Source organism: Aythya fuligula, chromosome 26 (genome assembly GCF_009819795.1).
Source record: "Aythya fuligula isolate bAytFul2 chromosome 26, bAytFul2.pri, whole genome shotgun sequence".
NCBI classification, from domain to species: domain Eukaryota; kingdom Metazoa; phylum Chordata; class Aves; order Anseriformes; family Anatidae; genus Aythya; species Aythya fuligula.
The window spans coordinates 4,458,152-4,485,771 of NC_045584.1; the positions used below are offsets into that span (position 1 = coordinate 4,458,152).

The 27,620-nt window shown below is 63.7% G+C and overlaps 1 protein-coding gene across 4 annotated transcripts in view; it reads right to left on the bottom strand.

Moving 5' to 3' along the window:
- The window catches only part of NFIC (nuclear factor I C), a 40,383-nt gene extending 20,400 nt beyond the window's left edge, over window positions 1-19,983 (bottom strand). For 3 of the 4 annotated variants that reach the window (XM_032203656.1, XM_032203655.1, XM_032203653.1), the window contains exon 1: window positions 17,064-17,237. In XM_032203656.1, coding sequence (XP_032059547.1) covers window positions 17,064-17,093 — 30 coding nt within the window. In that variant the 5' untranslated portion in view covers window positions 17,094-17,237. Of the gene's footprint in view, window positions 1-17,063; window positions 17,238-19,841 lie in introns of those variants that run through there. The other variant, XM_032203654.1, reaches the window with a different exon arrangement.
- Window positions 19,984-27,620: the final 7,637 nt, after the last annotated feature.

The following is a 27,620-nucleotide window of genomic DNA, read 5'->3' on the forward strand; positions in this document are numbered from 1 at the left end:
TCCCCGTCGGAGCAGCGGCCAGGAGGCAGGGAAGCGGCGCCCGCCCGCTGGGGCCGGGACCCCCCAGCCCCTTGCAACCGGGATGCAGAGGGGGACACGGGACATCGCTCCCGCATCCCCTGGCAGCACCCATAAATCTCGCCAGGCCACCAAACGCGGCCGGGGCGCGACGGAGCCGCCGGGGCCGCGGAGGGGCAGGCGCTGACGTCAGGCTTGCTGTGTCGGCAGGATCCGAGCCCTCTCCCCTTCCCACCCACGCGCGCCGGGATCCGTTCCCGACAGGCGCAGAAATCCCGCCTGACATCGCACCCAGCCGCGCCGGGTGCCCAGCAGCCGCCCCAGCCACCCGGGTCGGGTCCCCAGCACCCCGGGGTGGCACCCGAGGCGGGCGCCGCACGGGCCGCGGGTGCCACGGTGCTCCCCGCTCCCTCCGGACCGAGGAAACTCCCCCCAGTTTGCCCCAGTTCTGGCCAGCCCGGCTGCTGGCGGGCGGCCCAGTGAGCAATGCGTGCTCTGACTGTCTTTTTCCACTTGGCTGCTGGATGAGGCCGTCCCCGAAAGAAAACAAGGAAAGTGCATCCATCTCCCCGGCCCCTCCTTCCCGCATCCGATTTTCCCAGTTCGGAAAAAATCCGTGCTTCCTGGCTGGGGCTGGGGAAGGGGGGGGGACGGGGGGGACACACGCACGGGGCACAGCGAGGTGTCGGGAGCCCTCCCGGCGGGGCTCGGCGCTGGAAAATCAACGTGGCCAGGCTCCCCGCTGCCTCGGGGTGGTTGGGGTGAGGAGGGTTTGCGTTGGGAAAACGGCCCCGTGCCCCAAAGAGCAGCCCCGGGCAGGATCCGGCCCTGCGGGTGCCGTGAGGGGACCTGGCACGGAGCAAGCGGGCGCGGGCATGGAGAGGGCTGCGAGAAGTGGGGTTGGCTTCAGGGAGGGTGCAAACTGGCCTCCGCCTGCCCGCCACCATAGCTCCAAGCCTTCCAAAAGCCTTTTTTTTCCCTCGTTTTCTCACTCCCTCCCCCAGCCGGATCGTGGCGGCACAGCTGAGGGCAGGGCGAGGGCGAAGCAGCCCCGTGGTGCACAGCCGGGGCGGAAGCAACAACGCGCGTCCCCGAGGGCAGGGTTTGGCCCGCGGGGCCCCTCACTGCGGGACGGAGCCCAGCACCACGCCGCAGCCCCAAGCCTGGGCTGGGGGGTTGGGAACACGGCCGGGGGGGCTGCAGGGAGAGGGACCCACGCCTGGGCAGGATCGGTGCAAGGACGGAGCCCCCGCTGCAGGCTGCGGACAGCGGTGCCGTGCCAAAGCAGCCCTGTCCCCAGGTGACCCCGCTGTCCCCTCCCGGCACCAACCGTCCCTGCTGGGGCTCCCACCCGGCCCCAGCCCCAGCACAGCCCCAAAGCAGCCCCGCACAGACCCCGCTCACAGCCCCCAGCACAGCCCCTGATGTCCCCCCCTGGATCCCAGACCCTGCTGGTCCCCTTGCACAGATCCCAGTAACGACCAGCACGGCTCCACCAATCCCCAGAAGTTCCCTCAAGCACAGACCCCAAAATTTCCCAGCACAGCACCGCCTGGAAGCTGAAGGCCCCCACTCCAGACCCGTTTTATCCCCCACTGACCCCAGCAGCGTCGCCGGAGCTGTGACCCCGGCGGGTGTCCCCTCACAGCCCAGAAGGACCCATCCTTGCTGGGGGACACATCCTGACCACGGGGACCCGTCCTTGCTGGGGGATAGCTCTGCCACGTGGACCCACCCTGCCTGCAGGGACCCACCCCAACCCCGGGGATCCATCCTGCCCATGGGATCTCATCCTGCCCATGGGATCCATCCCTGCCCATGGGATCCATCCCTGCTCAGGGGACTCATCCTGCCCACGGAGCCGTCCCTGCCGGCTGCTCCTGGGGCGTCCACAGCCCCACACGGCCGCAGGGTCTGGTTCCCTCCCCAGCAGCAGCTGCTAATTCGGTGCAGCTGGGCAAGGGCTGGGCATGTGTCTTAAATCAGGGAAGAAGGTCAAAGAAAAGTAAGACAGGAGCCGAAAAAAGAAGCAGCGAGTTCCAAAAACAATACTTGGCTGGGGCGGTGGGCGGCTGATCTTCCTTGGTGGCCGGTTATTCGGGCGAGCCCTACAAATTGCTGCCAGACCCCGGCCCCGCCACCCTCCCCGGGCAGCCGGTGGCAGGGCCGGCCGGAGGGCACCGAGCCGCTGTCCCCTCGCGGTGGGCAGTGACACCCTGGGGACACCGCACAGGGACCGTGGAGGCAGCGCCTTGGGTGCTGCTCGCCCTCGCCATGAAGCCACGGGATGAGCGGCCACCCCACTGCCCTTGGGGCCCCCGGAGCTGTGGTGGGGCCCCCCCTTCACCCCCGCGGGCACCGCAGCAGGATTACGGCGAGCCGGGAGCCGAACCCAAAGCCGATCAGCCCCTGGCCAACTTTCCCTCCCGCCCGGCTTATCCCGCGCGGAGATGCGGCACCGCACTAAGCCGCTTTAGTGGGGCCAGGCGAGGCCAGCCGGGGGCACGGGGACAGCCGGAGGGGGCTCGCTGCCTGCCCAGCAGGGAGCCACGGCCCCAAAGCTGGGCATGGAGGTGGCAGGGGACGGCTCGGGGACATCACAGTTGCAGCTGTGGTGTCCTAGGTCCCCGCTGCTCCCGCTCATCCCCCAGCCCAGGGGACATCAGCAGGGCTGGGGACTGTCCCCGTGCCCACAGGCACCGCGCATGGGTGTCCCCCACCCCGGGTGATGCCGGTCGGGTCCACCCCAAGCTTTGCCATGGGACGTGGTGGCAGGGAAGCGCTTTCTGCCTGCTTGTCCCCAGCGCTGCCAGCCCCATAACGCTCTCCATCACGGTGCAGCACCCCCCGAAAAAAGCACCCGTGCCACCCCCCCCCCAAACCCACCCATCCCCGGCACCCGCAGCACGGCGCAGCGCCGGCAAAGGGCTGGTTAACTTTTCCTCCTGTTGTTTTTCATTTGCTGGGCTGGGAAGCAGAGACATGCTGCAATACCACAGACAAGGCTGTTCTCGGGGCATTTCCGGCCGGGAATCTGGCAGCAGAGCCTGTTCTTGGGCCCCTTCCAGCCCGGGCTTGTAAAGCCCCGCGACCCGGGGTGGAGCCGCCCATGTCGGGGTGCTGCTGGCACCCGGCCCCCTCCGTGCTGCCCTTCTGGGCTGGGGGAGGTCGGGCTGGGAGGGGAAACTGAGGCACGGGCTAACCCCGTCTCCGTCCCAGTGTCCGTCCTGCCGTGGGGCAGGGAGGGGAAGGACAAACGGATGCTCTGCGAGGCGCTGGGCACGCCGTGCTGGGATCAGCTCCCGCAGCCTGGGGGGGCACAGCCGGGGCGCTGCCTCTTCCCATGCTCCTGCCTGTCCTCGTGGCTCTGCACCCCGGCTGCGTGGCCGTGGTGGGTGCCTTCCACCTGGGGACAGAAGGGGACCTGCCGGGGATGGCACAGGGGTGAGCAGCCCCTCCTGCCCACAGCCAGGGTGGGCAATTCCTCCGCTGCACGCCAAGCATCGCGGCACGGGCACCGTGGCATCGGGCACCCTGGCATGGGGCACTGCAGCACCGGGCACTGCGGCATCGGGCTCCGTGGCACGGGCTGGCCGAGCCTCCAAGGCTCCTTTGCATGAGCGCCTTGTCCAAACAGGTCGGGCTCTGCGAGGCAGCCTGAATTTTCCAATGAAAAAACGTTTCCTCAGGAAATTCCCGAGCAGTTTTCATGGGGGAGGAGGAGGGGAACGGGATGGGATGGGACGGGACGGACGGGACGGGACGGACGGTCACCTCAGCCGTGGGTTTTGCTCCCCACCGGTGTGACCCCCAGCCCTGGGGGCAGCGGGAAGCCGATCGCGCCGCGGGTGCGGAGAGGTGCGGGGCGCCCTCGCGGCATCTCGGCCCTGCGGAGACCACACAGCGTTTATTTTATTAAAGGATGCTCAGCCTCTCCGCCAGCCAACCACACACCTCAAAAATGCTGCCGGCTCCGACGGTCTCCGCTCCTGCCAGCTCCCGATCCCCGGGGCCGGACGAGCCCGGGCAGGGGCTGGCACGCTGGGTGCTCCGCGCCGTGCCCGCCTGCCCCGCGGGGACCCGCCGCGCTCGGGACGAGCCGGGGGGATGCACCACGCTCTCCCCTCACCCCGAAAATCCCGAGCCTGACTTCTATGCAAATCCCCGGCGCAGACCAGGAGATGCTCCCCGCTGTCGGGCTCGGTTTCCCCGCTCCCCGGCACGCGGACGCCGTGGGCGCGGGCGGTGTGCGCTCCCGCAGCCCCCGCTCGTACGCGCAGAGCCTCCGGTAGCCGCTTATTAACTGTTCGCAGAAACGGCTCTCGGTAATAAGTTAACCTGGTAATGAGACCTGTTGCCGAGACAGATGCAAATGATTTCAAAGTGCTCATTAGAGGGTATTGAAGGAAGGCACTTAGTCCCTGAAATGCACCCAACCTTTCTCGGGGCCGTCCCTGCAACATATTAGAGCCCATTTTACAATAATTGCTCCAGAGGAGGAAATCTATTTGGATTCATCATAAAGTATTTATTAACAAGAGCTTATTCATAATTTTTGCTGCTCTCCGGCACGGTGTGGCCGAGCTTCCCGGCCGGCTCTGCACGTCCTGGCGAGGCCTCGCGGCGCTGCCGGCGCAGGTGCGTGGCCGGGAGGGAAACTGAGGCACGCCAGGCAACACAGCTCTGAGCGTGCGGCCCCGCTGCCACATGAAGGAACGCCACCCAAACATGCCATAAAAAAACAAACAGGGGCTAGAGACAAAGGTTGGAAGCATTCACCGAGCGGGGCCAGTGGGGGAGAAGGGATTGGACGCGCTGTCCCCACCCCTTGGCCATCCCTGTCCCTGTGGTGTGGACCCCGAAATGGCCCAGATGGGGGGTCCACACCGTGGTACCTTGGGGTGCACCCCGAAATCAGCCCTGTCTCACCCGTGGGGGCTGCGGGGATGGGCACCCTCCTGGGGAGCACAGACCAAGCCGGGATGGAGGAGGGATGTCCCTGCACTGCTGCACCCTGCAGGGACCCCACAAGGGACAGCAGGGAACACGAGTGGGTGCACAGCAGGTCCTACACGTGGTCCGAGCCCCCTCCAGCTCCTCCATGTGTAGTCCCAGGGTGCCCCTCCGAGCCCCTTGGTGCCACCCCAGGTGGGGGACGGGCGCACGGTGGCAGCCAACGCTCCCAGGGATGGTACGAGCTGTGCCGCCACCCCCGCGCGCACCGTCCATGGAGGTGCTGTGGGGCAGAACAGGCTGTGACGGCCCCGCTGTCCCCAGCTCCCCCTTAGTCGGGGTGGGGACGACCCAGCCCCATGCTTGCAAAACCCCTCGCAGCCCACGCCAGGGCCCCGGGCAGGGCACGGTGCCACCTCCCAGCAGCTCCCCATCACAGAGCCCCGCTGCCTTTCTCCCCACAGCTGGAAACGTCGGGGCTCAAGGGCTGGACCGTACCCAAAGCGGGGTCTGGCCGCGGCCACCCCGTTCGGAGGGTGGGATGGATGCAGAAAGAGGCTCAGCCACAATGGGTACACGGGCAGAGAGAGGCTCTCCCCCTTCAGTAACCACCTCGGTGCTCAGCGCCTGGCAGGATCAGCCCGGGATGCTGCAGCCTGGATAACTACCGCACCCAGCGCGCGCCCCAGCCCTTTGCGCGCCACCGCCAGCGCCCCAAAACACCCCGCCACCACCCCAGAACACCCCGGCACCTCCTTTGAACCCTGCACACCCCAGCCCTGCCACCCCCCTCCTGGCCCCCCCAGGCTGCGGCAGCCCCCGAGCGGTGCCGGTGCCCGCCCGCGCCTACGTGCCGGGGCGGGAGGCGATGCCGGCGCAGGTGGCGCGGGGCTGCGAGCGGCAGCCGGGAGCTCGCCGAGGCGGCTTCCCCGGGTCACGGGAGGCCGCGGCAGGCAGCGAACTTGCCAGTTGCTTTGGAAAACAGCAGGAAGAAAAGCAGCTCTCTTTGCAGCCCGGGGCTCAGGTGCCAGCGCTGCCTGGGCCGGCGCCAGCTTGCGCAGCCCTCCCCGGGGAGGCAGCACCGCGGGGAAGCCGAGGGAGGCCCAGGTGGGCTGAGGCTTTGGGGGGGGTCTCCCCAGGACGGAGGGGCTGGTGGGGGTTTTGAGCTCCCTCCCCATCAGCCCTTCATCCTGGGGGTGAGGGGCACCCGTGGGTGCAGCGTGCGCCCCCAGCCCCACCCTGCCTCCAGTCTCCCCGCGTGCGCCCTCGCCGCCGGCACCACCCCAACCTCGCTCAGTCCTCCCCGAGCAGGGAAGAGCAGGGTGCAGGGTGCAGGGATGGGGCAAGGGTGCCCCGGGGACGGAGCCAGGAGGGAGCTGGGGAGGGGAATGCGGTGGGGGGGCACCTGAGGCCGCTCGCTGCCTCCCTGCGGACGTGCCGACGTGCTCAGCTCGCCCCGCGCTGCCGTTTCCCCAGGTGCCCCCGTTCCCCTCGGGGTGCAGGAGCCGACGGCTCAGCCGCCTCCCCGGGGCGACCCAGCCTGCCCCCAAGGACGGGAATGGGGAAACTGAGGCACGGTGCCCGCAGGGGCCCGGGAAGCAGCACTGGGTAGGGGGAAAGGGTCAAGAAGATGTCCCCCAGCCCCAAGAGGTGCCCCGCAGCCGGCAGTGCTGGAGCCACGTGGCTTCCCGGCCGACCCCCCCTGGGGCTGCGAGGAAGGGAAATGTTTTATGGAACTGGAAAAAAAAAAGGTTGCCAGCAAGCCCCGGCCCTGCCAGCTCCTCCGCCCGGCCCTGCGTCAGCCGGGACAGTGCTGGAGCCCCCCCTCCACCCCAATTCCCCTGGTGGCACCTGGGATGTGTCACCAGGATGGTGGCAGCTCGAAGCCTGAGCTGGCACCGCCGCCTGCGCAGAGGGAAACTGAGGCAGAGGAGAGGCCCCGGGGCTGGCAGCGTGGTGCAGGGGAACACGTGTTGGGGTGAGGGAGCTGTGCCAGCCCCCCCAGCATCCCCTGTGCCCCCCCCGGGCAGCACAGGTCGAGCCCAGGGCTCTGAGCCCGGCTTTAGCCCCTGACGCAGGAGGTTTTATTTCCCTCCTGACGTATTTTTAGCCCTGCTTGCTCCGTCCTGGCCTTTCCAAGGGGGATTAATTCCTCTGCCCTCTGGCACCATTAAAGGTGGGGGGGTGCAAAGGGGGCTTGGGGGGGGCAACTCCCACCTGGGGGGTGCCTGCAGTGCAGGGGGGGTCACCAGAGGGTCCGGGACCCCTGAATTGGGCAGCACAACCCACGCAACGGGAGCGCAGAAGCCGCACAGACAGGCGCACGGCACCCCAAAACTGCCCCCGTGGCTACTGCCGACCCAGCCCAGCACCGGGCCCCCCCCCCCCAGGGTGCCCATGGCTGGGATGGTGGCATTGTGTTGTCCCACCCCCCTGCAAATCCAGCCCCGTGGGCTGGCAGCAAGTCACTGTTTAAAAATAACCCCGGCCTTTCGCAGCGCAGCCGGCGACCTCGCAGGAGGATTTGGCCGCGGTGAAGAGTTCACGGCCCCCCCGTGCCCCCCCCATTGCCTGCGTCCCATCTGGCCGTGCTCAGCTTCAGCTCCTGCATGTCATCCTGCGGGCTGGGGACGCTGGCCAGCAGCCTGGGGACAGGGCTGCCACGGTGTTTGGGGCACAAGAGTTTGCCTCGCAAGGCAGACGCTGCCTGTGGAGGTTGGGAAACTGAGGCACCGAGGTGGGGGCACGGCTCTCCCACGGACACTGAGAGGATCCCCGAAGGGACGGCGTGGCCCGAGGGCGGTCAGCTCAGCACGGCAAGCACAGCCAGGCACATCCCTGGCACCGACGGGTCCTTGCCTCCCGGGACACCGCTGTCACCACTAAGTGACACTGCCACACCGCCGAGCCGGCAGTGCCAGCCGGCCTCGTGACGTGGAGCCCACGAGCCACCGGCCCTGGGCCACCTGCCCAGCCTGGCCCCGAGCCCAGCAAGGCCGCCGGGAGCCATCGCTCGCAGGAGTCCAAGGTCCCCGAGCGGGGCCGGGCACTTCGGGAGCCAAGGTCCCCGCCACCAGGTCCAGTGCCCAAGGGGAACGGATGGAAACCCCACGTGGGCCGGGTCCTGCGGCACGGGGCATGTCGGGTGTCCGCAGGGAGCAGTGCTGCCAGCCGCAGCAGCGCGGTGCCTCCAAGCACCCTGGGACTGGAGCGACACGGGCTGGCGTCCCCACGTGTCACCTTGCCCACCCCACGCGGGGGCTTTGGGAACCCCAAGGTGAGGGGGCACGTCGTCGCACAGCCGCTACCAGCACAGGCAGGCGTGCAAGCTTGCACGCTCCCCGCCGCACGTGTGCGCCCACGTGCTGGGCACTCAGCGCCGTGTGGTGCAGAAGCCCCGGGGAAGGCAGCGCACCCATCCTGCTGGCGCTGGGCTTCCCGCAGCACCCAGCCCCTGCACCGACCCCGAGCAGGACACGGCGAGGCCACGGCGGTGCCGCCGGCGAGTTCCCTGCCTGCCCAATTCACCACCGCAAGGCGAGGAGGCTCGTGAGTGCGTCCCGGTTTCCTCCGGCGGTACCTCAGGATGCGATGCAGTCATCGCTAATGCATCTGGACTCATTTACAGGGATGAGAAAATGTTTCCAGGTTTCCCACAAAGTCCCATTAAGATCCCAGTATGACTCTATTTTTAGTGCCCGCATCGACAACGCCTTCCCCAGCCACCCCGGCACTCCGGCGCGCCGCCCCGTGTGGCTCCAGGCACCCGCGGGGCACCCGGGGCCGTCGGTGCCAGCACCTGCCGTGGGGAGCGGGGCCACGCACGGGGCTGTGGGGTTGCGGGGGCCAAAGCCCCAGCTTTGTGCTCCCAGAGGAGCTGGGTGGAGGGGGATGCGTGGCCCCATCCTACAACCAAGCCTGCCTGCACCCGTTCCTGGCGCGCGGGGCAGCGGGGTTTTGCACAGCACCCATGGGTGCCCTCAGCACCCTGCTGCAGGGATGTCTGCCGCAGCCCCCAGCGTGGCTTTTGCTCGAGAGTATCTGCATAAGGAAACATGGTACGAAACAAAAGGAAAAGTGGCCCCAGGAACCCAGGGGTGCAGGACCCTGCAGCAGGGCTGCGCACGCCCATGGGCGCAGGATCCCCGGCAGCACCAGCGCGGTGCCCGATGCGTTCCCCGGGGCTCTGCTCATTTCGGGGAGCCCTGCAGGGCTGCTGGCGGAGCTGGCCGAGGCGACGCTCGGATCCTGCACATGTAGGGTGCTGCAGGCTATCTATAGCAATGACCTAACCGGGAGCCCGGCAGTGCCCGGCCCCGCACCTTCCCTTATTGGTCCGGCCGCCGGCAGAGCCCAGACCTGGTAAAGAGATTAAAGCCGTCGCAGAGCCGAAGCTTTTATCCCTTGACACGCTCGCTCCACCGCCGGGTTTCGATTTCAAAGGCTGCACATGGGCAGCTCGCAGAAGCCCCCTGTGCACTGGGGGAGCTCCGCGAAGCGATGGCCGCAGCCGGGGGGCAGCGGGGTGCTGGGTGCCGAGGGCCCAGGCTCCCAGCCCGTGCTGCAGCTGATGAGCGGGGGCCGTCCCCGCGCAGCCCCGGGTGACCTGAGGACACCCCGGCAGCGGGGTCGGAGCCTCCCCGCGGAGCAGAAACGTGCTGCATGCCTGCGAAGCATCTGCAGCCGCAGGGCCGGGGAAGGGGTGGCCGAGCGGAGGGGAATTTCCCCAGCTTTTTTTTTTTTTTTTTTTTTTTTCTTTCCGACGACAAACTCCTCGGCTTGTGCAATTAGAGAAATTTGTTTAACAAACTCTCCAGGGAGAGGAGCGGGAAGGTGGGGTGGCGTGCAGCCAGGGGCTCTGCTCGCACAGGCCCCGTCTCTCCTCCCTCCAGAGCCTTTGATCCGCAGCGTGTGTTTCGGGGAGGAAGAGGAGCGGTTCCCCTCGGCCACGCCGACCCCGCTGCAGGGTGACGGTCACCCCGCTGCACCCCCTGTGCCACACGTGCGCACCCATGCGCGCACCCTCGCATGCCCACGCGTGCCGGCGGGCACGCACACGCTCCGGCATCCGCGCGCGCTCGGCTTCTCTTTCTCCTGCGATGCCATTTCCATCCAAAACCCTTTACTCTGCACTTTTCTCCTCGGCGCGGCTTCATTTGTATTCACCCCGCGCCGCTCGCCTGTCCTGGCGCACAGGTTACTAAAGGAGATTTCGCAGCGCGGCGCGGCTCATGTTACGGCTCTCGCTGTCTCACTTTCCCGAGTCGCAGGGCAGCAACCAGGGGACTGCAGGATTGGGGGGGGGGGAAGAAGGAAAGGCAGATCCCGGCTCCAGCCGTGCAGCCGTGGGACGCAGCGCCCGGCTGTGCCGGGTGGCTCCCGGGGGAGCTGGCACAGCACCAGCGCTCTCCATCCTCCCCGGCAGCCGCCGCGCTGCCGCAAGGTGGGAGCCGCCGGCGCGGGGGCATCGCCGAGGGAGCGAGCGGGGAGCGGCGCCTCTCGTTTCGGGGAAAGGGGAAACGTCTGGGTGGAAAATCAACATTTCTCTCTCTCCCTCTCTCTCTCTCTCTCTCTCTTTTTTTTTTTTTTTTTCCCTTTGAAAGTAAAAATATTTCTTGGGTTTTAGTGATCAGAAACATGTTGGGGGTTTTTTTTGGACAACGGCCGGTCAAATACCGTTTTCTCCGCGAAGGGAATGCAGGGGCCCTTTGCAAGGAGAACAAAAATGTCTTAAGAAACACAATAAAAACCCTTTTTGCAAAAAAAAAAAAAAAAAAAAAAAAAAAAGTCCACGAACTCGGACAAACTCCTGGGGCCTGAAAGGCAGCTGGGGAAGAGGGGTCAGCAGGAGGGCCGGATCCTGGCGCTCCCGTGCCAGGCAGCGCTGCCCGGCCCCTCCTGGCATCTTGGCCAGGACAAGGTGGCTGGGAGGGGAATGCCCAGCATAAAGCAGCCTGAAGCTGGGGATTTTGCCCAAAATGCTGATTATGGATGGCTGCTGGCAGGTGACGGCAGGATTAATGTGCTTTTAAAGCAGCGGCGAGTTAACCGAGAAATCAATCCTTGGCACGGCCTGGCCCGTGGTCCCTGCACCTGGGCAGCGGGATCCTTTCCCAGCTCCTCTCCAGGACTTGGGAAGCGCCAGGCCTTGGCGGCGGCGCAGGGCGCTGGGCGCTGGCCAAGCTGGCACGGTGCGGCGCGGCCGCGGGGGATGCCTGCCCGGGGCCGACGTGACGGATGGCGAGCCCGGCCGCGCGCCCGCTGCAAGCTGGGACCCGGCAGCAGGATGCCCCTGGGTACCCCCTGCATCCCCATCCCTCCGCCTTCCCTCCCCAGGGGAGCTCAGGCTCTTGCTGGTGCTAATTTGGGGCATCCAAACCCTCCAAAACGCTCTGGTACCCGAACCCCACAAAGGTTTGGCGCTGGGCACCGCCCTGCCGTGATGCTGTGCACCCCTCAGCACTGGCTCGGTGTCGGTCCCCCCCCGGCCACATTGTGGGGATGTCACCGGCGATGCCACGCGGCGCTGGCCCTACCCAACAAAGCCGAGCAGCCGTCGAGGCCCCAGCTGCTCCCCGACGCCTTTGGGCAGCGCGCGGGCTCCTCCGCCCTGCCCCGACCTGCCCGGCGCACCCCGGGGTGCCGCAGGAGAAATCCCCACCCTGAGGGTCCCCAAGGTGCAAATTGCACCCTCGTGCTGCTCACGTACCCGGGGACCTGCCCTTACCCCCCCCAACAGCCTGGGCACAGGGGTGGGGGACACAGATACCCCTTGCCTCCCCAAGCGCTCAGCCCCCTCGGCGGTGCTCAGCACCACTCAGGCGCGCCGTCACGTCCATCCCCGTGCAGGAAGAGCCGCAGCACGGACGGGGGCGGCAGGCAGCGAGCCAGCCTTGCACGGAGCTGTTTTGCCTCCCCCCCAGCCCTCCTTCTCCCCCGCCAACAAGGGACCCTGTTGCAGCCGCCATCCCCATCCCCACAGCTCTGTTTGTCCCAGTCCCTGTCCCCGCAGCTCTGCTCCTCCCTGGGAGCCGTGCGGTGGCACGGGCACCAAGCCTCAGGGGCCAGGCACGGGGAAGGTTGGCATGGGTGGTGTAGGGCAGGGAAGGCAGGCGGGCAGGCAGGGCATGCTGTCCCTGTCCCCAGGGCCATCCCCAGCCTGCAGGGACCCCTCTCCATCACCACACAGGCAGGGGACACCGTGCCCCTTTTTCTGCTTGCGTGCAAAACCCAGGCAAATGGTGAGTGGATGCCAAATGTCACCGTGGCCGGTGCACGATGGGTGTCTAACGTGGAGAGGAGGGTGCCAGGCACCCAGGGACCTCCCGGCTTCCCCTTGCTGGCAGAGCCCCAGCCCGACTGCTGGGGTCTGAGCCCCACGCACAAGTGCCTGCACCATGCTCTGCGCAGCCATCAGCTGCGCCCAGCGCTGTACAACAGGGCCTGAATGCAGAGCTCGGAGCCCCGACCCCCCCCGCTGCACCCAGCTCAGGCCAGGAAAACAAAACCCTCGCACACCGCGAATCCCTCGCCGCCACCGTGGCATCCGCGCCGGGGCTGCCCGGCCAGCACGGCCGCTCCCCGGGGAGCGAGGGGCCGCAGCGCACGCCCTTCGCCGCGCTGTGCCAAGGGGAACCGAGGGCACGCGGCCAGCTCGGCTCTGCCCGCGCCCTGGCCACGCTGCAACGACTCCCACAAGCTAGAAAAAGCCGCCGGGTCAAGGCTGGAGGGCTCAGACTACAGCTCCCAGCATCCTTCCCCAGCCTGCCCGGCCTCGGGGAGAAAGAAGGCAACAAACGGAGCAATTCCCCGCTCGCTCGAAGATGCACGGGTCAGGCTTTGTTTCTCCAGGCTCCCTGCACAAGTGTGCGCGTGGCTGCGGCGCTGGGCACGCTTTGGGCTCCTCGAGGAAGCGGCGGGGGAAAAGGGACGAGCGGAGCTGCCGGGAAGGGTGAATTATCGCCGGGCGCCTCGGTGTGCAGGAGGAGGACGGCTAATTTATTGTGCACAGCCCCGGCCAAGTTCAAGGTGATGCCGCGGAGGCTGGCGCAGCAGTAAGGGCCTCATCCTGCCCACACCAGTGCCCTGCGTCCTCCTGTTCTGCTCGCGGCTGGGTTCATAAATCGCTCTTAAAAAGGGATCTATTTTTACCATCTGGGGATTTAAAATTAGAGAGGGCAGAAGCGGCGAGGTCCCGGGCACGGCCGGGGCGGGCACAGCACGGCGGGCGCCTCGCGGGGAAAGCCAGGCTCTCCCGAAGGTTGCATTTAAAGAACGGCCTCATTGTTTTTCCCAAACAATGCTCAGCAGATGGGAGAATTGAAAGTGTGTTGCAACCTTCCCTCTCTCCCAGCGCCGTTCCCGGCGAGCTGCTCCTATGCTTTGGCAGCCGATCTGAGCTCCCGGCTGGAAACCAGTTTGCCGGAGCTACTGGCGGAGGGGCGAGCCCCCGGCACCAGCTGCACCATGCTCCCCTCTCGCCCAGCAATCCCAAAAAGCCCCAGCAGGGCCAGGCACGGGGCCACCACCTGCCCTTGGAAGGTTTTCCAAGGGACTTTTAGGGAAGGCCCCGGTGCGAGGTGCCCGGGGGGGCCGGCTCCCCTCGGTGGCCACGTGCCCAAGCAGGTGGCAGCGGCTGGGCACTGTGCAGGCCCCCCCCGTGCTATGGGGACCGGGAGCGGTGCCGGTGCTGTGGCCACATGGGACGGGGGGTGAAACCACGAGGAAAAGCCACGGCCACGTGGCCACGACGCCTCTCGCGGTGCGGCACCACGAAGCCCCCACGTCCACGGTCCTGAGGGTGGCACCCGGTGGGGTTTGTGCTGCTGCGGGGTGCGGGCCCACGGCCCTCGTCCCGCTCCCCGTGCCAAAACGGGGCTGCGAGGATGCATCTGTGCAAAACGTGGCGCTGGGGCCCGGCGCAGGGGAGAGGGGCTCAGGCGGAGCGCGGCGGGGGGAGGCTGAACAAGCCCCCACACCGCGCCGCGGCACCCAGATCCCACCGCTGCCCCGGGGCTGATGTCCCCACCTTGCTCCTGAGCTCGGGGTGCTTGGGGGGGGTCAGGCTCGGGGTGCTGCAGACGGGCTGGAGGAAAGCAGGAAAGCAAGAGGCGAGGAAACGAGCGGGAGCATCGCAGCGGCCGTCAGACCTGGAAATCTCCCCAAGCACTTGGGTAAATCCCTCCCCACGCAGGGATCGCCCCAATGGCTCAACCGGGAGCCCCACGGGGTGCACGGGGACGGCGGCGGGTCCGCAGTGCTGGGGCTATTTTGGGGTACCAACAGCCAGACCCCACTCCCTGGGGGCAGGGAGAGGCCCTCGCATGCGGAGCCCTTGGCCGTGATGCCGGTGCCGCTTCCCTGCTAATCTGGGCAGCTCCGTCTTGGTTTCCTGCCCGGTCCCTGAGAGGGGACAGAGGTGAGCTGGGGGATGGGGAGGAAGTCCCGCAGCGGGGACAGACAGCTGAGCGGGCACCGAGTCACCCTCCTCGCCGCGGGACGCTCGCCCGTGGCCCCAGCCAGGAGCACGTCGCTGCCGCTGCCCTTGCCAAGGCTCATTCTGGCCTCATCGGGTCGCGAATCCGGGGCTCGGGCCGGCTGTGGCCGGGCTCGGAGCTGCCCAAGCTGGGCTGCGAGCGGCCACCAAGGGCCTGGGGGGCTCGAGGGATTCGGGGAGCCGGCGGCGATGTCGGAGGGGAGATGCGCGAAGCCAGAGGCAGGGCGGGTCCCGCGCACGTTCCAATGTATCCACATCACCATCCGCAGCTCCCCGAGCCCGGGAGAGCCTCCCCGCCGAGCGAGTGGGATGGGAATGGCTTGGCTCTGGCACGGCGGGGCCGGGGGGGGCGGCGGGGGCCGGATCCGGTAGGTGCAGACGACGTCTGATCCCATCTGGGCCGGATTCAAGCGGAGGCTACGCTAGGGCAGAGGGGAGCTGCAGCCTCCCCGACGCGAAGGCGGCGGGGCAGGGGGTTGGGAACGTGGCCCCCCCTTCCCCGATCCGCTGGGAACGGCGCGGTGCTGCGAGCGGGAGGCTCCCGGAGCCCCGACCGTGCCATTCCCACCTCGGCCCCGCGCCCTTCGCTGGCAAAATCGGGCTCTGCCGAGCGGGTGGGAATGGCAGGGGGGCGGCTGGAGCCCTGGGAAACACCGAGACGGGTGGGGGGGGGGAAGGAGAAAGAGAGAAAAGGTGAGAGAGAAAGGGGTGAGGAAAAGAAAGAGAGAGGAGAGAGGAGAAAAGAGGGAGAGGAGGGGAAAAAAAAAAAGAGAAAGGAGAAAGGAAAAGAGAAAGGAGATAACAGAAAAGAGAGGGAAAAGAAAGCAAAGAAAGAAAAAGAGAAAAAAAAAAAAAACAGAAAAGAAAAAGAAAAGAATAAAAAAGAAAAGAAAATATAAAATAAAATAATAACAATAACAAAGAATAGGAAAAAGAACAAGAAAGAAAGGGGGAAAAAAAAGAAAAAAAAAAAAAAAAGAATAAGAAAACTGCAAAGGAAGACGACGGGTCGAGGTGCTGCCCTTGCCAAGCCAAGCCCACAGCTGGGAGCTCCAGCACCGGGGTCACCCGCTCAGCACCAGCTCTGCCCACCCGCGCCATGCCCCTGCCAGCCCCTGGCCACGGCAGCCCCCGGCTGCCCCGACTCCCCCCGCGGCACGTGCGGTGCCGGCGATGCCCAGCCTTGGGCAGGGTGCAGGGTTCAGCGGGGGGAGGACACACACACACCACAAACCCCATTCCCTGTCCCCCCCCCACGTTGCCAATGCCCCAAGGTGGGGCCAGATCCTGCCCATGCCCGGCGCGGGGATGAGATCTGCAAGGAGGGGCTGCGCTCAGCGTGGCGAGCCCATGGCGCGGGCATGGGTGGGGGGGGTAGGAGGTGGTGAGGAGGGGGCTGGCACCAGCAACACCCCCCTCCCCTCAAAAAATAATAAATAAATAAATAAAAAACGGCAGAGCGCTCGTAGGGCGCGGCGGCGGGGCGGGGAGGGCGGCACGAGGCCGGACCCTGCGCACGGGCGGCTGCCAGCAGGGAAGAGGTTACACGGCGGGGCCCGGCTGCCTGCTCGATAATCAAATAAATATCAGCGATCGATAAGGGACAGAGCACAGGCAGAAGGGTGGCCGCAAACGCCCCAGCCCCGTACGATTTCGGGGAGCCCCTCGCCTGCCGCAAGGCCCCCGCGGCGGCCACCCCCCGTGCGCCACCGGGCCACGTCGGCATCGCCCGCGGTGCCACCGCCGGCCCCATGTGCAGCGGGGTCAGCGCTGCCCCTCGAGGGCCCCGCGAGCACGTGGGGGTGGCCCCGGGTTGGGATGGGGAGCGGGGGGGTGGCGGTGGCGGTGGTGTGGGGGGGCCCCCATATCCCGCCCTGCGCGGCCCCGCCGCCCTCGTGCCCGCGAGCGGGCGCGCGGCACGGCCCGCTTGCGGGTTGTCCCAAATTTGGAGGGTTTTGGAGAAAACCCCCGTGCCCCCCCCCCCATGCCCACCTCGGCCTTTCCTTGTTGCACCCCCCGGCACCTTCCTTGCACCCCACGAACATGTGCAGCCGCGCTTGGAGGGTGGAGGGGGGGGGGCGAGAAGGAAAAAGTTTCATGCTATCAAAGAGGCGGCGCGGGCAACACCGAGCCCGCAGCCCCGGACCCCCCCGCCGCCACCCCGACCGAGCCGCCGACCTGCTGCACCCCACCGGGTCCCCCCCGGACCCGAAACCCAGCGGCTTCCCCACACCACCCACCTCCGGGCGCAGCGCAACAAACCACAGCGCGACCTTCCTCCCCCCCCCGAGCCCCAAGTGAAAGCAGAGGCAGAAAAACCCCAAAAGCACCAGAGACACCCAAAAAACACCCAAAAATAGGCGGCGGGAAGGAGTGTGGGGGGAAGCAAGAGTGAAGCACAGCTCCTCCGAGCACCCCGTGCAGCCCCAAGCCGCCCTTTGGCTGCCAGGATTATTTTTATGGAAGGTGGGGGGGGTGGGGGGGGGGGGCTGCTAATTTTCTTTTTCTTTTTTTTGCGCGGCACCTGGAAAAAGCCTTTTGCGCTATGGGTTTTTTTTTGGGGGGGGGGGGGCTGGGGGGGCGCGGGGCCGGTTACCTGGGTCAGGCAGAGAGGAGACGAATACATCCCGAGCCGTGCTGGGAAAGTGGCTAATTGCAGGGCTGAGACTCGAGGCGTAAAAGTTACTGAGTCATTTCGGAGGCTGGAGCAGTCCGGGCGTTTTTTCTCTCTCTCTCCTCCGGCGCGGCTCTGCGGGGCCCGGGGGGGGGCGGCCGGGCAGGGGGGGGCGGCCCCGCGGGAGGGGGGGCCGAGGAGGAAATAAAAAGGGTCCAACTTCCAAAAAAAAAAAAACAACAAAAAAAAAAACCAAAAAATAAAAAAAGATCAAATAAAAAGCAAAAATGTTTTCCCCCCTCGAAAATAAAGCGCTTTTTTTTTTTTTTTTTTTTTTTTTTTGGAGGGGGGGGGTTGATTTAGCTTTTGCTTTTTTTTTTTTTTTTTTTTTTTTTAGCGTTTTAAAGCAGCAAAAGGCTCATCTTCGCCCGGGGGGGGCGCGAGGAGGGGTGGGGGGGTGTGGGGGGGCGATCCGCGCCCAGCCTGCAGGCGGGCAGCGGCGAGCGGGGAAGTTAGAGGGGAAGCGGCTCCATCCGAGACACGGGCACCGGAGCGAGGGAGGAAAGAAAGAATGAGAAAATGAAAAAAAAAAAAAAAAAGAAAAAAAAAAAAAAGAAGAAGGAAAAAAAAAAAAAAAAAAAAAAAAGGAGCGAGGAATGAAGTGACGTGATGAAAAAAGCCCATCCCAAAATATTACATCCCATTTAAAGATGTAGGAACCCCCTTTGGCTCGCAGGGCCGAGGCGCTGCGGGGCATGGGGAGAGCCGGGGAGCGCCCCCCCCCCACACTCCTCGGCGGGGCTGCGAGCCCCCCCCCCCCCCCGCGCCCTGGCGGATTTGGGTCGCTTTCCCTTTCCTTGCGCTTTTATTACCATTATCGCATTTATTTTTTTTTTTTTTTGGACGGAGCCAGAAGACGGCGAAGGGAACGAAACACCCCTAAAAAAAAAAAAAAACCCTGCACGTTCACGGGCAACTTGTGGGCAGCGGCCGGGGGGGGGGGGGGTCCAGGCGGGCATTTTTTGGAGATGGTGGGGGGGGGACACCCGCACCCCACCTCGCTGCGCCCCCCCCTTTTCTCCGCGCAGCCCCCTATGCACAAAACCCCCCCCAGGCGGAGCCCGGCGAAGTCGGAGCCGCGAAGTTGTCGCCGCAGAGCCGGCGGCGCGGGCCGGGGGAGGCTTTAATCAAGGCTAATTAGAGAGCGAGAGCGGCAGCGGGCCGCGCACGGCGACACAAAGGGAATCCCCGGCCCCTGCCTGCGCCAGCCGCGGCTCGGCCCCGCGGGGGACGGCGGCCGGGGGCTGCCCGCGGCCTCGCCCCCCCCCCCCCCAAAACACCCCCCCACCCCGCTCCGCCTCCCGACCCCGGCCGCCGCTCCGGGGCCCCGACGGCACCGCCCGGCCCGGCCCGGGGCCGCGGAGCCGGGGGAAGGCTCCGGCCTCCGCCGCCGGGAGCGCGCCCCCGCGCCGCTCGGGGCCGCTCGCAACTTTGCCTGGCTCCGGAGCACGCCCCGGGCGCGCTGCCGCGGGGCCGGTCCCCTCCGCGCGTCCTCCCGGAGCCTTGCTGCCCCTCCTGGGCTCCTTTTTTTAATTTTTCCCCTTTATCTTTTATTTCTCCCCCTTTATTTTTAATTATCCCCCTTCATTTTTCATTTCCCCCCCTTTATTTTTTATTTTTCCCCCTTCATTTTTCATTTTCCCCCTTTATTTTCATTTTTCCCTCTTAAGTTTTCATTTTTCCCTCTTCATTTGTCATTTTCCCATTTATTTTTTATTTCCCCCCTTTCATTTTTTATTTTTTTCCCCTTCATTTCTATTTTCCTATTCTCCCGTATCTTGCCTTACCCTTTCCCCTTAATTCGCCTCATTTTTTTTTCCCCTTAACTCGCCTCATTTTTTCCCCTTAATTCACCTCATTTCCCCCTTCATCCTCCTGATTTTCTCCCTCCATTCCCCCAATTTGCCCTCCTCGCCCCCCTCCATCCCCCTCAATCTTCCCTATTCCCCCCTTAACTCCCCTCCTCAGTCCCCCCCTTTCCACCCCCTTTATTTTTCCCCTTTAATTTCCCCCCTTCCCCTCATCCTCCCCCACTTTTCCCCACTTTCCCCCCCATCCCCAACGCCCCCCCCCGGCCTCTACAGCCAGCCTCAGCCTCCCCCCCCCAAATCCCCCTAAACCTCCCCAAACCCCCCTAACTCCCCCCCTCACCCCCCCCAAACCCCCCTTCTCTGTCCCACCGGGCGGCGAAGCGGGGACAACGCAGTACTGGGGGGGGGCACAGACACACACCCCCCCCACCCCCCCCACCACGCCCCCCCCCCTCCCTCCCCGTCGACTCGAGCGCGACCCCGCTGGGGGCGTCACGGCCAAGTTCACGGCGCCGCGGCCTCCCCGCCCCTTTCTCCGCGGCCATTTTCGGCTCCCTCCCAGCCCCCCCCCGGCCTCCCTGCCCCCCCCCACCCCCCCCCCTCACACCGACGACCTCCCCGTCGGGCGGCTCCCCCCGGCCGGACCCCCTCGGGGAAGGGGTGGGCAGGGGGCGGAGAAGCGGCGGCCCCATCCCCGCGCTCCCCCCCCGCTTTTCCCCCCCTTCGTCTCCAAACCCCCTCCCCACGCCCCATCGCGCCCCCCCCCCCCCCCCCACGCCCCACGGCCGCCAAGTTTTGCTCGTGGGTGCACGCACACGCGCGGGGAGGGTTGGGGAGGGGGGGGGGGAAGAGGAAAGTAAAGAGAAAATGAAAGTGCCGTGGGACCTACCATCGCCAAGTGCAATTAACGGGCTTCCAAGTTGCTGCGGAGAGCAAAGCAAAGGAGGGTGGTTGGGGCTGGTTGGCGCTTGGTTGGTTGGTGGTTGCTTGGCTTTTTTTTTTTGTTGTTGTTGTTGTTGCTTTTTTTTTTTTTTTTTGGTAATTTTTCTTTTTTTTTTTTTTGGTCTAAAACGTGTGTTTTCCACCGAGGGGAAAAAAAAAAAAAAAAAAAAAAAATCGCCGGGGAAAATAATTGAAAAAAAGGAAAAAAAAAAAAAAAAATCAAATGACGGCGGGTGGTGAGCACAACCTCCCCGCTCCCGTCCCTTCGAGGCCACCGGGCAAAGTGTCCCCCCCCCCCGGCGGGCGCTCAGCCTCGCTCGGGCTCCATCCTCCGGCCTCAGCGCCTCCGGGGCCGGGCCGGCCGCTGCCTCCGGGGGGGCTCCGGGGGGAGGCTCGGGGAGGCTCCGGGGGGAGGGCGGCGGGAGCGCGGTGCCCGCGCCCAGCCCGGCCTCATGCGCCGCGACCTTCCCGGGGGGGGGGGGAAGGAGGAGGAGGAGGAGGAGGAGGAGGAGGAGGAAGGTCGAGGGGGGTGCGGGGGGGTTGGGGGGAAAAAGGGGGGTGCGGGGGAGCGGCGGTTATTTTTGGAAGGCGAGGGGAAAAATCTGTGTTTCGGAAAAAAAAAGAAAAAAAAAATCGGTCTCGAAATAAAAAATTAAAAAAAAAAAAAACGATAAAAATAAATAAATAAATCTGGAGAGGCTGAGCTGGAGGCCGGGCTGCGCCTTAGGAAAAATAAAAGCTCGCCCCCCCCCCCCCCCCCCCCCAGCAAAGGCCAACTCCGGCCGGGCACGGCTCCTCCTCGCAGCCCGCAGCGCCCCGGCCCCATCGCAGCCTCCTCCTCCTCCTCCTCCTCCTCCTCCTCTTCCTCCTCCCCTCGCCCGGGGCACCGGCGGCGCTGCGGAGGGGACGCTCCCGGTGCGGGGGCGGGGGCGGAGGAGGAGGAAGAGGAGGAGGAGGAGGAGGAGGAGGAGGAGGAGGAGGCGGAGGAAGGCTCCGGCCCCGCTCGCCCAGGGAGCGCGGCCCCGCTGGCGGTGCTGGTAGGTGGCGGGGGCTGCGGCGAGCTGCGGGGGGAGGCGCCGGGCGGCCCCCCCCCCGGCTGCTTCCCTCCCGCCCCCCCCCGCATCTTCCTCCTCCTCCTCCTCCTCCTCCTCCTCCTCCTCCTTCCTCCCGGCCCTGCCCGGCGCGGGGAGGGGATGGGATGGGGATGGGGAGGGAATAGGATGGGGATGGGGGGGGCGTGGGGATGGGATGGGATGGGAGGGGGGGGGGGGGGGGCCGGGGGGGTTGGGTTGGGGCCGGGGGGGGCGCGGCCCCGGGGCGGAGCTACCGCAGAGCGGGGAGGAGCCGCGGGCAGCGCCGGGGCCGGGCGCCCCCGCCCCTGCACCGGGCGTCGGGAGGGGCGGCCCCAGGCTCCAGCCCCCATAACCCCCCCCATAGCCCCCCCCCCCATGCCTGCGCACCCCCACCCCGCGGGCACCCCCGTCCTTGCTCCGTGCCCCCCCCATGCACCGTTATCCCGCTTCCATCCCACGGATGCCCCCCCCCATCAGACCCCCCCCCATCATCCCTGGACCCCCGCATCCCCAGACCCGCCCCCCCCCCAGTATCTCTGGTCCCGGCGGACACCCCCAGCCCGCCTCCCCCTCCCTATTGCCCGGATCCCCCCAGCCCCCCCCGTTCCTGCCCCACGGTCACCCGATCCCCACGTGCCCCCCCCGCCCCGTCCTGCACATCCCCATCTCTGCCCCCCCCCGGGGGGCTTCCCCATGCCCCCCCCATCACTGCTCCCCCCTAGCCCCTTTCCAACCCCCCTTTTCCCCAGTTCCCCCCCAAAAATCCTCCATCCCTGCCCCCCCACGTGCCCCATCCCTCTCCCCCCACAGTCCCCATGCACCCCCTTCCCTGTGCCCCCCCCCGTGCCCCCCCCCCCATTTCTACCCCCCCTCTCTTAAAGCCACAGGCCGCTTTGCAGCACCCAGCAGACCCAGCCCCAGATTTGGGGGTCCTGGGGGGGGGGGACACGGGCACTGCCACCTGCTCCTGAAGGCCCAACTGGAGGGGGGGTCGGGGGGGGGGCACCCACCCCGCTGGGCCCCACTCCCAAACTTCACAGGGACCGGGTTGGGCTGCGGGGGGCAGCTTTTTTTGGGGGGGGGGGTCCCCGTCCTTTCCGCCGACCCCTTGAGTGTCTGGAGCTGTGTTTTTTAAGCCTTGTTACGGAGTAATCCTTTAATCTTTTAATCCCCTCAAATAACCATATTTTTCTATAGGAAGGCAACAAAAATTAGATATTTTTCTTTCCCAGTTTGTTACGGGGCGAAGCGTGCGCTGCGCGCTGTATTTTTAGGCACGCTGCGTAGTCCTGAACAAACAGGAACATAATCTCCGTCTGTCTGCTGCTCAAATGATTCCAGCGTGATAAATAACACACTAAATAATTTATTATATATTTTAAAATAAAATTAAAGCAAGCTACACTGCCATTCCCTTTTTTTTTTTTTTAATTTATTATTATTATTTTTTTATTTGCAATTTCCTCCCTCCTTTCTTTCTTTCTTTCTTTCTTTCTTTCTTTCTATTTTTTTTTTCACCCTGCTACGAGGGGGCTCGGCGAGCCCTGATCATTTTTACAAGGGATCAGCCCGATTTTAACAGGGATTCTGTGGACGCCCGAGGTTTATTTCATCCGTCCCCACATCCCCCTGGCCGCTCACCCCGCGGTGCACAGACCGAGGTGCCGGACGGTGCTCGGCAGGATTTGCGCCTCGCGGGGGATATTTTACCGAGCTGTTTGTCAGGCATCGAAGTACGCGGCCGGCCTTATGGAAATGAGAGCTAATTTTGTTGCAGCTTTCTATCAAAAAATACATTTTTTTTCTCTTTATATTTACAAGCTAGAAAACTTTTTTTTTTTTTTTTTTTTTTTTTTAATTTTTCGATCACCATCTGCTACCCCCAGAAAAGCCACTTCCCTCTTTCTAAGCCGAAAAAGGCTCCGAGCGCTTCGCTCGCCTCGTCCCGGCTCAGCCCGCCCCGGGGAACGCCGACCCCGCCGAGCTCCCGCTCCCCTGCCCCGCGCACACCCAGCACCAAAACCCCACCCCGGGCACGATTTCCCCATTTTTCTCCCCGCTGCCAGCCCGGCCTTCAGGCTCCCGCAGAGAATTTTTGGGGCTAAAACCCGCGCTCCATGTCCCCGGGGGGGGAGCGGGGATGCTCTGTTGAACAGCCCAGCCAAGCACTGCCAAGAGGGGGGGGGCAGAAAAAAAGGCAAAAGAAGGGTGGTTTTGGGGAAGGGAAGGCAGGGCTGGGTTTTTATTTTCACTTCTGCACGGGCCCGGCTGCAGGGACGGCCAGGAAGGGTTTTTGCACGAGCGGGGCCTGCCGTCTTTATTTATTTTTGCAACGCTCTTAAAATATTTCCTGGATGCTCCCGAGGCTGGGACACCCCGAAGGATTCCCGGCCACCGGAATTCGTCCCGGTCCTAAATCGTCGAGGGGCTCGCACCCACCCCAGCTGCACCGTGCTCACAGGGGGCTCGGGGCACCCAAGGGTGTGGGCTCAGGGTGCAGCACCCATGGGTGCATAAATCACCCGGCCCCCCGCTGCCATCCCAGCCACGGGACCCCCCAGCCTCAGCCTGAATCCCTCGTGGCAACCACAGGCTAAAAATCCGATGATCCTTATTTTTTTATTATTATTATATTTTTTTTTTCAGCGCTACAAGAGGAGGTAAAAAAACACCAACCAGACCAACCCCGATTTAATTTTCCCGTGCAGGTCACCGCTGCTGCCTCGAATAAAAAACCAAAACCTCGGGGTGCGGCGCTTCCCTGCTGGGATTTCGGGTCGAGTTAAGCCCGGGGGTTACCCCTGGTTACCCCCCCTCGCTCCGAGTGCCTGGATCAGGCCCTTTGCTGAACTGCTGGGGTTTGCATCCCCAAATCAGCACTGGGAGCAAGTGGGGAAATTGGGGAAATCCCCCCCCATGCAACGTCCTGCAGCGGGGGGCTCCCCTCACCCCCCCTCCAGGGCCCAGTTTTGTTTCCAGGGGCATTTCGTGGCTGGGCGGTGCTGCCAGGGCGCCAGCACCAACTTTTGGGTACAGGCACCCGCTGGATCACCCCCCCAGAACCATCGCCGAAATCCCCCCGAGCCTCATTAGCCCTATTTTGGGCTCTTTTCTAGCATTTCTCCCATTTCATTTTATATTTTTCAAAGGCCTCGTTCGGCTGGGGTGCAGCACCCGGCACCGCCGAGCCGCGTCCCTCAACAGAAATGGGGAGAGAAAGGGAAATTACCGGCGTACGGGCGGCTTCGCCGTCTTACGGCAACTTTAGGGAGAATATTCTGGTTTTGACCAGAATTTATTTACTTTATTTCTGCATATGGCTCTTGGCCTGGGTCCCAAGCAGGCAGAGGTCTGTCCCGGCTCAATTCAAAGCCAAAACGTGCAATGAAAAATAATTTCTCTTTTCTTTTCTCTTTCTTCATAATCAGGTTTTTAACTGGTGAAATCACAGCTGGAGGGGGGGGGATTTCAGCTCAAAAAAAAAAAAATTGCTGGCAGATTTCAGGGAATTATTCTGCAGAAATTTCAAGTGTTTTGAGGATTTTTTTAGGATTTTTTTTGAGATTCAATTTGCATGTTGGAAGTAAAAATAAAATAAAATAAAATAAAATCCGCATTTTATTTTTTTTCCTTCTGTATTTTTCAATCAGCCCAAACACTCTGTCCCCGATCCGGGGGAACCCACCCTGAAAAACCCCCTCGTGCAGCCTCCACTGGGAAGCTGTTGGGAGGCCTGGCCTCATCAGGGCCCGTCTCCCCAAACCGAACCTAAATCTCATTTCTTTGCCCCAAAAAGGGTTTTGTATAGCATGTTACACGTGTGGTGCTCCCTGAGATCGGGGCTTTCAGCGACGCGACTCTCGCTGCATGGAGCCGGGCACCGTGAACTCCTGCAACCACCGAAATCTCACTCGTTAAATAAAAAAAAAAAACACAAAACCAAATGCAACCAGGAAATGTTTCCTCGCATGATTTTTTTTTTTTTTTTTAAAAGAAAGAAATCAAGCAATCAAGCACAGCCGTTATCCTGGGGCCCAGCAGAGCTTTTGTCAATCTTTGGGAATTTTTGGAAATTTCTGAATTTGGAACAAGGAGCTCAGCATCCCCTCCGCATCGCTCGGCCCGAGCACATCGAGGTTGCCTTTTTTTTTTTCCCCTGCCTCCAGCGACCCCCAGAGCTCCCCCCAAAAATAACGTCCCTGCCCAGGATCCCAAAATAATGCTCCCAGTCCCTGCAGCGGGAGCATCCCGGTGCCATGGATGGGGCCGTGGTGCCACCGCGTGCCTCGGGGCCACCAGGTGCCACGGCCACCACCCCACAGCCCTGGTTGGGGGGGTCCTGGAACACCAACGGAGGGGGCAGTGCTGGGGGGTGACGGGGAAATGAGGCCAAATCTCACTTTTCTGGTTCGGGTGCAAGGAGCAGAAAGCGAAAGCAGGCGGCGGTGAGCCTGGGGGGAGTCAGCGCCCCGTCCCCATGCCGACAGGTCGGGGCCTCCCCATGTGTAAGGGGGACAAAAGGGGGCCGGTGGCTGCGTTTTGGGGCCTGAACAAGGAGGGTGAGGAAAAAATATATATATATAAAAACTGGTGGAATCGGGGTCGGTTGCCAAAGCAAGCAGCACCACGGGGAGGGGACGAGCTACCTGATGGGGGGGCAACGCAGGCCGGGCCGGGCCGGGCCGCCGGTGGGAAAAGTTTAGCAACTCGCACGACCAATTGCCAACATACTTCTATAGCTAAATCCAATTACTACAGACAAATTGGCATGGATATTCGCCTCGCAAACCTCTCCATCCACACAAAGGGCTTTTTTTTTTTTTTTTTTTTTTTCCCTTTTTTTCCCCCCCTTTCCCTTCTATGATTTTATGAGAGAGGAAAATTACTCAGATGCCGAATGTACTGTAAGTAATAAGGGCTTTGAAAATAGGCTCCTAATTAAAAATGATACCACTGCTCATTTGTTTTTAAGAACACATTCAACTTTTTCTTCCCTGCTGCATTCAAATGTTGGGGTTGCTGGCGTGTTTTTTTTGTTTTTTTTTTTTTTTTGTGAAAACTGGCTTTCCGTTTCGCGATTCTGGTTTTATTTGCCTCCCCCCGCCCCCCTCCGGGGTCTGCTTTGAATTAGCGAAATCCAAATCCAAGAATCTGCAGCGGGATATTATAGAATTTTCCATGTCCTTATTATTTTTTTTATTAGCGGGACCGGGCAGCTCGGGTGAGCGGGGAGGAAAAATGGCTTTTGTGGTTTCGGCAGTGGTGCGAGCCGTGGGTGCTGGGGCCGTGGGGACGGCAGGGGGCCGGGGGGGCGATTTCCAAACGCTTGGGGCATGGGGAGATGCTGGGCAGTGGGAATCTGGGGCTGGTTCATGGGGGCCAGGGTCGCTGCAGCACCCAGGGGTGGTGCATGGGGAGCCAGGGTAGCACCCTGGGGCTGACCGGGGGATGCGGGGATGGGCAGGAGGGAGGCAGGGATGGTCCCAAGGGTTGTAGGAATGGTCCCAAAGGATGTAAGGATGGTCCCAAGAGAGGTAAGAATGGTCCCAAAGGATGTAGGAATGGTCCCAAGGGATGTAAGGATGGTCACAAGGGATGCAGGGATGGGCAGGAGGGAGGCAGGGACAATACCGAGGGATGCAGGAATGATCACGAGGGATGCAGGGACAGCCAGAGTTGTTGCAGGGACAGTCCCAAGGGATGCAGGGGTGCTCCTGAGGGATGCAGGGATGGTCCTGAGGGATGCAGGGATGACCACAAGGGACACAAGGATGCCCCAGAGGATGTGGGGTTGGTCACAAGGAGTGCAGGGGTCACGAGGAATGCAGAGACAGTCACAAGTGCTGCGGGGAAGGTCCCAGGGGAGGCAGGGAAGGGCATGAGGGAGACAGGGACAGTCCCAAAGAACACAGGAATGGTCCCGAGGGATGCAGGGATGGTGGCAAGGGGTGCAGGGACAATACCAAGGGACACAAGGATGGTCATGGGGGATACAGGGACAGTCCCAAGGAATGCAGAGATGGTCAGGAGGGATGCAGAGGTGGTCCCAGGGGATGCAGGGATGATCCCTCAAGGCGCAAGCATCCCCTGGGGGCTTTTATCCCAGCACCCCGGGCATCCAAGAGACGGCAGTCACCGTGCATTTTGGCAGCACCCAGCGGGCAGCAGGTGCTGTACCTGCACCCAGGGCCAGCTCCTGGCAGGGGAACCGTGGCCGGTGCAGCAGCTCAGTGCCAGGGCGCCACGTGCTGCGCACCATTCAGGGCCCTTCCCTGCCCCAAAGAGCTTTAGGTGGGTGGAGGAAAAGGGCTGGGCAGGCATCAGGCCCCAGCACCGTGTATCTGGCTGCAAAAAATCTCCTAAAACCAGCCCTTTAGGGTCCTTTAGGCTGCCTTCTGGCCATGCTTTCTGTGTTTCTGGGCTTTTGCCACCTCCCCACGTAGGGCTGGGGGTGGCCCTGGGGTGTCCGATACCCCTGGGGATGGGATGCAGGGGCTGTTGGATGGCTGTGGGCTGGGATTCGATAATAAAGGGAAAATGTGTGCAGGAAGAGGGGCTGGGGATGGGGCGTTGCAGGATGCTTTGAGGGACCCCAACCCCTTTAGCACCCGTGCCTCAGTTTCCTCACGTGCACGGCTCCCAGAGAAAATTCG